At 55.2% G+C, this 12,211-nt stretch overlaps 2 protein-coding genes across 2 annotated transcripts in view; both read right to left on the minus strand.

Moving 5' to 3' along the window:
* Positions 1 to 22: 22 nt before the first annotated feature.
* On the minus strand, positions 23 to 730 carry LOC123023254 (cdc42 effector protein 2-like). Its single transcript, XM_044429729.1, has one exon. The coding sequence runs from the start codon at positions 728 to 730 to the stop codon at positions 23 to 25; it is 708 nt and encodes a 235-aa protein (XP_044285664.1).
* Positions 731 to 5,592: 4,862 nt separating this feature from the next.
* ZC3H4 (zinc finger CCCH-type containing 4) overlaps positions 5,593 to 12,211 on the minus strand; it is a 22,376-nt gene continuing 15,757 nt past the window's right edge. The window contains exons 13-14 of the mRNA XM_044429739.1: positions 11,008 to 11,259; positions 5,593 to 10,102 (exon numbers count right to left, since the gene is read on the minus strand). Of these exons, the coding sequence (XP_044285674.1) occupies positions 8,610 to 10,102; positions 11,008 to 11,259 (1,745 nt within the window). The 3' untranslated portion in view covers positions 5,593 to 8,609. The remainder of the gene's footprint in view (positions 10,103 to 11,007; positions 11,260 to 12,211) is intronic.

Below are 12,211 nucleotides of genomic sequence, written 5' to 3' on the forward strand. Positions count from 1 at the left end.
CGGGCCCCTAGACGGCCCAGCCCTAGACGGCCCTGCGGGCGGGCTGCCGGTATTCCTCCATGATGCGCAGGACGTCGTCCAGAATGGGCGGGCCGAGGTCGAGGTCGAGGTCGAGGTCGAGGCGCAGGAGCGACTCGGAGCGGGGCACTTCCACGCCGCAGCGGGCCGCGCACGCCGCTCTGTCCGCGGGGGGGCCGCCCTCCAGCGGCGGCGCAGCGAAGGAGGCGGAGCAGGACAGCGGCGCGGGGGCGCGGGGCGCCCTGCCGGCCAAGGCGAGGCTCTCGGCGCCGCTGCGGAAGCGCCCCCCCTCGGCGCAGCTCACGGACATGGAGCGCTGCTGCCCCCCGCTGGGCAGCTCCTCGAGGTGCAGGCGCGGCGGCTTCGGCGGGGCCTGATCCTGGCCCGGGGACCCCCCAAAGACGGGCAAGGAGGTGGCGCTTCTCAGGAGCGCGTGGCAGGAGGCGCCCGCCGGGCAGCGGCCGAAGGAGTCGCCGGCTGCCCCCGAGCAGCCCCCGCGGTGGCCCAGCTGCGGCAGCAGGTCGTGCTTGCCCTGCAGGAAGGAGAGCTCGCCGAACATGTCACCCTCGCCGTCCAGGCCGATGTGCGCGCTGTGCCGGAAGTCGCCCAGCGGCAGGCTGATCATGTCGCTGGAGAGCACGTCGCGCAGCCGCCGCTTCCTGCCCCGCTTGGGGGTCGAGGTCTTCAGGTAGATGGGGGTCTTGGCCGGCATGTCCGGGGAGGCCCTCCACAGCCTGGCTAGCAAGGGCAGGGCTTGGCCGTCACGGCCAGGCTGGACAGTGCCCGGAGCGGGGCAAGAGCGGGCTGCCCAGCAGGTGGAGCAGACAAACCCCTTCGCACCGTTGTCAGCGGCTGCCTTCCGGTCCCACAGGCGAGCGGCTCCGAGAGCAACGTGGCCCTGGGGGGCACCGCCTTCCCCCACTCAGCTGCTGCTGCTGCTGCTGAGAGGCATCCTGCACCCTGCAAGAGCAAGGCATGTGAGAAGTGCTAGTGAGCAACCCCAAACGTGCCGCGCAAGCGCCTCTCCCTCGGCCAGCGGGGCTTCTTCCAGAGCCCCGGCCATGAGCGCAGTGGCCCATGTGCCAGTGCCAGGCAGCGCCCTGCCCACCTGGACGTGGATCCCGCTGCGTGCCTCGGCATGGGGCCTGTCTGGGAAAGGCAGGGTTCCCGGGGCCCTGGGGTTGCACCGTGTTTCAAGCAGCCACGTCAGTCCCCCTGCGTCAAGGCTGAAGGGTGGCCAGAAGCGGCCGTTTGAGATCAAGATGCTCTCAGGCCAAGCACAGGGTCCGAGGCTGGGAGGTGCAGGAGGGCCCAGCTCTGCCGGCAGAAGGCCTTGCCGTTCAGCGATGCTCCATGTAGCCAGGAATTAACATGGGGCAGTGGTGACATTTTCACTGTTTCAGGAATATAGGAAACTTGATTGAAGTCAGCCTTATAGGATCATAGAACAGCAGCGTTGGAAGGGGCCAGAGGGCCCCCGGGTCCAACCTCCTGCTGGTGCAGAGCACCAATTTACACCATCCCACTGAGATGGCTGCCCAGTTTCTCCTGGGACGCTTCCCCAGCCCCTGAGCCATTCGCTCTGCAAAGAGCATCTTTGCCGTTGACGTGGGGAATGATGTGTGCCACTAGCCCTGTGTGGAAGGCCAGGGTCACTGGGAACTGGCCCAAAGCCATGGCCGGCTTCCTCTGTGCAGCAGTATCTGCAGGGTGCTCACAGCTGTCCTGACTGGAGAAGGAAGGGGTGGCTCCAAGCAGAGAACACGAGAACACGCTGTTCTTATGTAACAGGCTTAAGTGCTTCCTCTGTTCCTGCTCTCCAAATAGCTGCCTTCTGCCAGATCAAAGCCTGGGCGAGGCCCTTTTGGCTGGCAGGCTGTGTGGTGATGCTCTGAGAGCAGCTGGCAGCACAAGAGGGGAAAGGCACCGTGACCTTGGTGGGCTGCATCCTATGGGTCTCACCCCATCACTCCCCGGCCCCACTCTAAAGCGGCCCATCTGGCTTCATAGAAAGGTGGGCCCAACTCTGAGAATGGGGGGGGGGGGTCTAGTCTCAAAGCACTTCCATTTCTGACTGTACAGGGTAGGGCTGGGAACCCCTCAGGGGAAATGCACTCACCAGAAGCCTCCAGCCAGCCAAGGGCACTGGCCCCGCACATGGGTGTGCACTCCGCCCCTGCGTGGCACGCCCTCCAAGCCCCCTCAGTGCGTTGCCTCCCGCTGCTTCCCCTCTGGGCACAACGCTCTTGCTGGGCCCCACAGCACGGCCCGAACTGCTGCTGGGGGAGGGATGTGCTCCGCCGGGCCCACGCGCGCCTGCACGGCTAGCTGGCCGCACCAGGCAAACTGCTGGCGTAGGACAAGCCGTGGAGCCCGGGGTAGGCTCCTCCGCCCTGGTTGGTGCCCGCCCCTGCCCAGGCCTGTGCATTCATGCACAGCTAGGCTGTACCTTCTCCCCAGTGCTGCCCCCACCCCAGCAAATCCCGGAGCAGCACCCTGACTGGGGTGCACACTGCGCCCAAACTGCTCCCCCTCCCCTCTCAGACTGCATCCTATATCAAAGCCTTAGCTGTTCTGCGCCCCCCCCCCCCCGCTCTGCTCCTACCTTACCGGGATCCCCGCAGGACACCGAGAGGGCCTGGAAAAGAGTCAGTCAAACCCCAGCCAGGAGGAGGGGCACTGAGCGGCCCCTGACGCGAGGAAGCCAAAGCCCAGCTTGTGCTGCTTTGCTCACGCCCCCGAGCGTGGGGGGGGGGGGCGAGGCTCTGCCCAGGCCACACCTGCAGCGGCGGGGGCTCGTCCGTGAGCCAAGGCACTGCAGCAACAGCCCCGGCAGCGCGGATCGGAGGGGGGGGGGCACTTGGCGCCCCCTGGTGGTGGCAGTGGGAGGTCTGAGCCGCCGTCCCAAGCAGCCTGTCAGCTCACCAACCACCGACAAAGTACTTTTGTTTCTGCAGAAGTTAAAGTATAAAGGGTAACTCATGTTTTCATACCTCTTCCCTTTAGTATTAGCATACCTGTGGAAACAGCGCTATATTAAGGGCAGGGGCGGGGGCCAGCTGCTGAGAAACTCCCACTCGGCTGGTAAATTTTAGGGATCTATTCCCAGGCTGCACCAGTATCATATTCTGGAAATTCTTCCGGTCTTGGCATGGAAGTTGAAGTCGGGGGGGGGGTGGTCCTCACAACTGAGACCACCACTGTCAGCTGTGGCAGGGAGACGATAAAGCACAGCAGGGGTGGGCAGCATGTTAACAGAATCCTTAACCCGCCTTGAGAACCCAACACATGGTAGGAACACTCCAGACCTCCATCTTGAGATCAGCGGGAGAGGCCCTTCTCCGGGAGCCCTCCGTGAAGGATATTAGGAGGCAAAGTACCCGGAGGAGGGCTTTCTCTGCGGTGGCGCCCAATCTATGGAATGCGCTCCCCAGAGAGGTCCTCCTGGCACCGTTGTTGTTTTTCAGCGCCAGGTGAAGACCTTTTTATTCAAACACTATTTTAATTGTCAATATTATTTATGTATTTTACTTTTCGGGCCAGGTCGACTCATATTATATTGTTTTATTCTGTCCTTATTTATTATTGTGAGCCGCCCCGAGGCTTCGGCGAATGGGGCAGCATAGAAGCCTTGTAAATAAAATAAATAAATAAGGACATGGAGCCTGGCAAGGGAAACGGCATCTTTATTATTATTATTATTATTATTATTATTATTATTAACATTTCTATGCCGCCCCTTGCCGAAGCCTCGGCAAGGCTTTATGGGCTATTGGCGCCCCCTCCCAGGCCCCCTGGGCAACGCTGCTGCTGCATCAGGTTCCTGGGGGCAGGAAGCAGCCAGCACGGGTCCTGCCCGTGATAGCAGCTGAAATAGGAGGCTGCAGGAGGCAAAGAGCAGCCCAGAGCAATCTTGACTGGGTGATGGTGACTGAGCAGAACAATCAGGGCATGGCCACCGGAAATGAATTTATGCTGTCATTGCTGCATTTCAAAGAATCATGGAATAGTGGAGCTGGAAGGGGCCATGAAGGCCATCCAGTCCAACCCCTGCTGTTGCAGGACACGATGTTACGCCATCCCAGATGACTGTCCAGTTTCTTTGTGAATGTCTCTAGAGTGGGAAAACCCATGACCTCTCCAGGCACTGTTGCTTTGCACTGACACTGAGGAAACTTTTCTTGAAATCTAGCCTGATTCCTGGGATCTAGTGTTATTGTGGTCATGTTTGGTTTATCACCTTCTTTGAAGGAATAGAAGACATTTTTAAAAGCAAGATATACATGATTGTTATTTATACTTATATTAGCTTGTTTGAAATATTAATTGGTTGATGTTAAGCATTTTGTACCTTATTAATTTTGCATGAAACAATTTTCTAGAAAGCAGATAAAAGTGCTCACACTTGGAACAGATTTGCTGAGGAGAGGGACTTGCCATCTACAAGAGACAAAGGAGGCACAAGGCCAGCTCTGAGACCCGCCTGGGCTCAAAAGACCATGGAAGGGCACGTGCTGGTGGGCAGCCCTCCCAGCAGCCAGGCCAGGGGTGCCTCACCTTTGCAGGAAGCGCTGCACACGAGCAGATTACTCAGAACAATCTGACCTGTGCTCAGCCGCTCCGGTGCTAAGCTTCCTTAAGTTCTTGACCCATTTTCACCATAAGCTGATCAAGGGTTATTTATGGCAGACTCCCCCCTCCATGGTCAGTTAGGCTAACAGGATCACCAAAACGCAGTGTGTTCCTGCTAAGAGGCAGCAAGCGACTGAGCGCAGGACCGCCTCAGCGGGTCCGAGCCCCACCCTCCAGGCTTCGTGCTGCCCAGGCAGCCAGGGAGCAACATGGACGGATCGCAAGGGGAGAAGCGCGTGATGCCGGGCTACTGACTCGCTCAGACACAGCGGAGGACTCGGTGGGGCTGGCCATGGTTGCTTGGAGCGCTCTCAGGCGGCCACTGCGGCGAGAGTCGCACGTAACATCCTTCTTCAGCGAGAGGCGTGTGGCCACCACTCCTCGCACGATGCCAGGCAGCCCTGACCCCAACCCTGCTCTGCACTGCTGCCCTTGGCCTGAAGCCACGCTGGGCTCCCCTGTGACATCCTTCAGGCTAATCACGGCTTTGAGGAATGGCCCCATCAGTCCCTCTCCTGAGTCAAGGCTTCCCTTGGCTGCCTTCACAGCCCAGAAGAGCCCCTGCCTCCGCCCCCCCCCCCCCGACCATCTCAGCTTCTTCCCTTCCAGCCTCAGGGCCTGTGAAGCCTCCAGGGAGAGGCAGAATCTCATCTGTGTACCATACAGGGCTAAGCGCATCAGACCAGCAGTGCTAAACGCTGCCGAGAAAACGGTTTGGATTCAACACACGGTGACTGACACACGCACCCCCTTGGCCACCTTCCTTCACCAAGTGTGACACTGTTTTAGCAACCTCATCTATTACTCGTAGCAAAAAAGAACATTCCCGGGACGCCCGATTCCACCCTCGTCTCTGCCAGATGTCCCTGGGCTAAAGAATGGCAGCCCTGGTCCCTCACAGTAATCCCACCAGAGCCCAGAGAGACAGGCACGCAGCAACCGTTAAAATCACTGCATCATTTAATGTCAGCAGTACAATGATAGGAGAGTCCAGATGACATTGTTGGAAGACAAATGTGTGATAAAAAAGTAAACAGAGCCATGCAACCAAAAATTCACTGTAAAAATACCATTACAATATATACAACCCCCTTTTCAAATAATATTTACATTTCATCTCATTTTTATAAAGCTCTGGCAGGTGACTGGTCTCATCAATTAGCGAAGGATTCAGTTTTTGCCATTTTGTGGTCTTCTGAAAGGCTTTCCTATTTTTGTTTTTACAAAGGATCATATTTATTACACAAATGTCATTGAGCATCTATACCTAAAGCTTACAAGACAGAGCACTTCACAAAGAATCTCCCCAGTTAAGTTACACTCACAAACATGCCAGTTTAAGTCATAGATTCGGCAGAGGCAGAAGAACAATAATTTTGGGAGACTGATGCGAATTGTTCTAGGTCCCCTCCCCTTTCAGAACTACAATTGCCAGACTTCCATGTGTGCACGTGCAAAGCTGTAATAGTGAAATTGTCAAGTCTGTAGAGTAGGCAATTGGCAGCCTTAACTTTCCCACAGGAAAAACTGGCTTTAAGTTTGCAGTTAGAGGTCTCTCTCCTCCCCTCCTTAAAGCAGTCTCTACCACACACTGTGGAACTTTTGCTCCCCAGGCAAGAAAGAAACTGCTTTTTAACTAATCTGCCTGAAACAGGAGGAACTGCAAAGGTACTGGAAAATGAGCAGCCCACCAAGTGTGGGGATTCTCCCTTGTCTTTTTGAATCGAATACTGCTACGACTGGGCGCTAATAGTGCTCCTCTCAGTCCCTGACCCCACCCCAAACAACCAACTCCATAAAAATGTTTTTCAAACACTACTTTTTCCCAGATGGGCCCCTTCTGCACAGCCAGCCAAAGGCCCCTAGCATGGCTGTAAGAGGCAGGATCACGGCTGAAGCACAGGCCTGGTTTGCAGGCAACACCAGTTCATGGGTTTTGTGCTGATGTGACATCTGAACCAGGCACTCTGGGTGCTGCAGAGTTAATCCAGAATTGAACCCAACAACAAACCGTGGATTAGCCATGAACAACCCAGACTGCTAGGCTGGATATCACAACAAGCTTCAAATAGCCAAGGAACGGGGTATCCCTGGGTCCACTGAACCTGACTGGGAACAGAAGGGGTGAGTTCTCAGCACAGGAGCCAGGGCACCCCTCCCCTTGCTTGCAGCCCCAACAGCTGAGATTTGAACTGTGCTTTGCTGTTATGAACCAATCCGTCCTCTCGACCCATCTCTCACAGATTGCCACGTAGGCCAGCCTGCTCTAGAGCTTCCCAGGGCAGCTCAGGATTGCCGCGCCATGCTGTCCACCAACCAGCCGGCATCCAGGACAGCCCCAGTCAAAGCAGAGGAAAACACTTGGCATCCTTTCCAAATACTCCGTATCCTTCACTGCGTTCCCTGAGCAGGCAGACTAGTCAGCAGCTTCCTTGTCCAGGAAGGGCATGAGCATCTCAGCCTCAACAAGTGCACAGAGCTCAGGGTAGCTTTTGGGAGAGGCAGAAAACCCTACTCCCCGATGAGCTGCCAACACCCATATTGTGGAATACTATTTTCAGAACGTGGCATGTGCCTTCTGTCTCCTGCCTTGGATGCTGTCAGTGAACAAAGCAAGGGGAGAAGCGCCATCGCATGTCCACCCCAACCCTATAAAGGACATGCAGGTTCTTCTCTCTAGGCAGGGTTAAAGAAAACGGTGTGCACACAGAGGTGACACGATGCTGCTTTCAGAAGAGGCCACTCCAAGGACAGCCGCAGACCAGGGGCTGCTCAGGAGCGGAGCTCGGTAGGAAGACAAGTGCAGGCTCCAGGCCTTTCGGAAGAGGTTCCGTCCGGGACCAGAACTGAGCTAGATGGCTGGGCAGGCGGCCGTGCTGAGCACACCGCCCCTCCCAAACAGGAGCGGCCACTGGAGGCGCCTCCGCCCCCGGTAACGCTCTTGTGATGCTACCACGAGGGCAGTTCACTTTCAGCAGAATTTCCACTTCTCAAATGACACTGACTCCTGTGAAGTATTCAGACTGGATTTTATCCAGTTTCTACTACTATAGAATAGTAGAGCCAGCCCATCTAGTATGCTTAAAATAACCCAATACACCTCCACAGATCAAAGAAATTACCAGTTCTTTATGGGAATAACATAATCTACATACAATTTTTGAGCACAGGCAGTCCCTGCTTATTTAAAAGAGCGCAGAAGACATACACAGAAAATCAAGGATATTAATAATTTAATTTCAATACTACAAACTCTTCTTTTGGTAGAATGCAAGAAGTCACCCACCAGATGTAGCACCCTCATTCTAGCCCAGCTGGATCTCATAATAATCCAGCAACCTTAAGGAAGTGGCAGGAAAACAGGTACTTCAAACAAAATCCAATACAATTACAAAAATAATCCAACATGGTTACTTTTCCATGGCAATTTTCACTAGTTTTTTTTAAAAAGGCTATGATACACATATTTTGTTACAGTTCAGAAATGAAGATACACATATTCTACAGATCAGCATAGCTGACAGCTTCATCCCTTCAAGCTACAGAGAGGAACTGCTGTTTGTCCACCAGTCTCTCCTCCACCTCACAGGCAGTATCTGAAGAGGAGAAGCAGGTGCCATCCAGGCAATGCCCACTGCACACAGAAAGGGCTCAAGGTTGATGGGAGTAGCTGGCCCAATTTTCAAAAGATTTGTAGACACTGAATGATTTCTGGAGGACCTCAAAAAAGTCCAAGAAAGAACTCTTGGAACATCACACAATACTGGCTAGTACTACTTGAGATACTCTGATTACTTGCTTACAATGCAGCTTGAAGATTATACGCTACAGCGCTGAGCAAAACCCAAAGGATGTATATACAATTGATATGGCAAAAGGATGCATAAATGGAATACAAAAGTTATGAACACTGCTGCTTTCCTTGAACACAAGGCTGCATGTGCAAGTCTTTCTCAATACTACTGGCAGAACGGGGAGGCTGTAGGGTCAAAGCCTTTAAAAACATCCTTCAAGGAGCCAGCATCCTGCAGGTCACCCTCCTGGGCAGGGCTGTTCCCGGCAAACGGGCTGCCTGCCCCCGACTTAGCTGCCTGTTTCACCATGCCATAGACCGGCGGCACAGGGAGGTTGTGAACGCCAGGCTGCGCAGCGGTCTCTGTAGCAGGTGCCGTGCTGGCGGCGGCAGCAGTGACAGCTGCAGCGGCCTTGGGCCGGGGCCGGTTGTAGCTGTTGTACCTGTCGGTAGCAGGTTCTGCGCTGGGCTTCTCCGTCTCCAGCTGGTCCAGGGCTGACCGTCGCACGAACAGTGGCTCCTTTCCTCTGCTGCTGCCTTTACTTCCCTCCGAGCCCTTTGCAGCCGGGCTCCCCTCACCAGCAGACTCTGCTGCTTTGCCACCTGAGCTGGGAGCGCGTGGATCATAGAGGCTGATCCCACTCAGGACGCTGCTCTGGCCCGGGCCTCTGCTCAGGCCTCCTGCGGTGAGCAGCCGAGGGTCATATGGAGCAATGCTGGGTGCTGCCTCAGGACTGGCTGTGGGGCCAGCAGGCGATGGGGCAGCGGCATCTGCGGGCTTTGAGGCAGCCCCTGTGGGTGCAGCTTCCGAAGCTTTCAGCAGCCGGGGGTCAGCGGGTACTTTCCGTGTTCGAGGGTCACTTGGCTTTTCACTCTGGCCTGGGCTGCCAGCTGCATTGACCGTTTTTAATATCCTGGACAGCAGTTCAAAGTCCGGGAGGCCAGAGCCAGAGGTGGCAGATGGATCCGCAGCGGCTGCAGCCCGCTGCCTGGGGTCCAAGAGGCTGGTGTTCTGGGGCCGGTTCAGGCGTGGATCAAGGGCAGGCAGTGACTGCAGAGCAGGTGGGACAGGAACAAATTCCTGCTTGGGGACAGGCAGGGGAATCAGATCCTCGGGGCTCCAAAGGACCAGGCGGGCGAAGCTGGGCTTGAGGAGGACGACATCCTTCTTGATGTGGCTGAACTGCTGCAGCTGGCCACGGGGGTCCCTGAGGGCATGGCTTGGCAGCGCATCCAGAGGAATGGTCACTGGCTTGTCCCGCAGGACCCGCTCCCCCTCCTCCTCCTCGGAAACCGGAGCAAGCTTCTGGCCAGCAGTAGGGCTGGAATGCAGTGAGTCTGGCTTGGAGGCAGTGGGGGGAATGTGCCGTGCCAGTCGTGGATCAGTGGGCCCCACATCCCCAGCACTGGGTGGAGCAGAAGGCTCCATGTTTCGAGAAAGTCTGGGATCACGCAGAAGGCGAGGGTCAGCTGGCCGACTGCTTCCGGAGGGCTGGCTTTTCTGGAGACGAGGGTCGCTTCTGCCCAGGACAGGACCAGCATTGCCAGAAAGGTCTTCATGAGGCCGGCTAGAGCTTTGCTGCCGCAGTGTCTTGAGTATGGAGCTGACACTGCTGCTGCCTTCGTCCTCATCGCTGGAATACCAGTTGCCAGTGTCACCTGGGGGTAAGTGAAAGTGCAGGACGGTGAATCAAGGCTGGTGCAGCCCTTATCATAAACAGGCTGCCCGGACAGGTGAGAGCGTCTTTGGAAAAGTTTCCTGGGACACCCTTTTCAATACGGGGCCTTCTGCTTCCCCTACAACCCTCAAGAGAAGCAGCAACATTTCAGAAAACAAACAAAACCTATTTACTGAAAATCATCAGTCTAAGTGGAAAGGTATTTGTGGCAGGTGAAAAGCTGCTGGGAACTCTTTCCAGTGCACATGCAATGTAACAGATAGGGGAACCCCCTTCAGGGACACACAATCTGGCATCCAGTGCTTTGTAACTCAATCTGCCCTCTGCAAAAGGAAGCCCAAGAGAGCACTTTCCTTCACACATAAAACACGTCATTCTAGCATAGCCTTCACCCCAACAGGCTAACTTTGTATGTACAGAAATAAGGAAGGAAAAGTATGTAACTGGTCAGCCATAGGAGCCCCCACCTACAGTTTGAAATTATATAGATTGTAAAATTGTGTAGCTTTGAGACTGTACAGATTATAGAGGAGCAGGGGCTTGGACCTGATGGCCCCCTGGCCCCTTCCAGCTCTACTATTCTATGTTTCTTGATGCAGGAAGGATTCTGCTGAACTCAGACATGAATGAATGGCAGCTGATCTCAAGCTCATCCTCCAGCTGCAACTGTTTCTTAACAGCACCTGTGCTACTGCCATGACATTTCCCGGCACAGCCTGTGGATCTAGTGTTAAGGGCAGCCATGGGGCTAGGCATGCTCAAAGTAGGCTGAACCCTTCCAACAAGGGCAGAACGGAAGTGGCCCACCCCAGTCACTCAAGGAAACACAGCTGATGGAGGGCGCCTCTCCCCACTGCTCCCACCCAGGAACGAGAAGCTACTTGCCCTCTTCATGGTCCCGTTCCTGTTTGCAGCCCTCTGCCTGCCGACGGGCCCGTTCCTCTTCCTCCTGCTGCTTGTGCTGGATGCGCAGGTACAGGGCTCTCTGAGTGGAGGGCAGGAAGTCGGGCACAGTGCTGGACGGCTTCTGCAGCCTTGAGATCCCTCCATCGCAAAATGCATCGGGCTCCAGAGAAGGGTCAGGGAAGACATTCTCCCCAGGCAATTCGTGCATCTCCTCATAGTTCCCATAGCCCTCTGTGCCAGAAAAAACCACCAAAAAGACAGGGACAGCAGATGAACTGAGAGCTAAGATACTAGGGCAGTGCTGGCGACCCTATGGCACACGGATCAGAGCAGGCAGGCAGAGCCCTGTCTGTCGGCATGTGAGCCAAGTTGCCCCAGCATCACTCCAGCAGTCGAGAGTTGTGTAACGGCACATACAGGAGCCATGCACATGCTTGGAAACATAGAAACAGAGCGAGTCAGAAGGGGCCTAACGGGCCATCTAGTCTGACCCCCGGCTCCAGTCGGCTCCATTCACGACATGCCAACCATGTGCATGTTGGGAGCAGCGGTGCCAGCAGCGGAAAGGAGTAGCGGTCCCAGGCGATGACGTCACAAGCCGTGACTCATCCGAACTTTCGTGTGGCCGGGCAGGGCACTGCCAAGGACATATATACTTTGCTTGGATTGGCTGTGAGTTGGTATTTCCTAACTCAAACCTCAGCTTTCAGGTATAATTGCAGTGTTGACACTTTGCAATAAATAAGTGGGACTGGGCTTGCAGACTGGAAACTTGGTCTGCAAAAAGTTCACCATCACTGGGGTAGGGTTAAACAACAAGGTGCCCTGGTATGATTTTGATGGTTGGAATGTGTTTAGAATGGGCAGAAATGATGAGAGGTGCAGAAAAAGCTACTCAAGGAAGGCTTTCTCAAAATCACCCTATTTCCAATGGTATTTCAGCCCCATAGGGAGGCTTAGGGTTGTGCACCAGGGTAGGGTTAGGGCTAGAAAAATGAGGTGTCCTGGTGCGATTTTGACGGTTGGAATGTGTTTACAATGGGCAGAAATGATGAGCAGCGCAGAAAAAGCTACACATGGAAGTCTTTTTCAAAATCACCCTGTTTCCAATGGTATTTCAGCCCTATATTAGGGTTAGGGTTGTGCACCAGGGTAGGGTTAGGGTTAGAAAAACGAGGTGTCC

Source organism: Varanus komodoensis, unplaced genomic scaffold (genome assembly GCF_004798865.1).
Source record: "Varanus komodoensis strain SLA01 unplaced genomic scaffold, ASM479886v1 scaffold201, whole genome shotgun sequence".
NCBI lineage: Eukaryota > Metazoa > Chordata > Lepidosauria > Squamata > Varanidae > Varanus > Varanus komodoensis.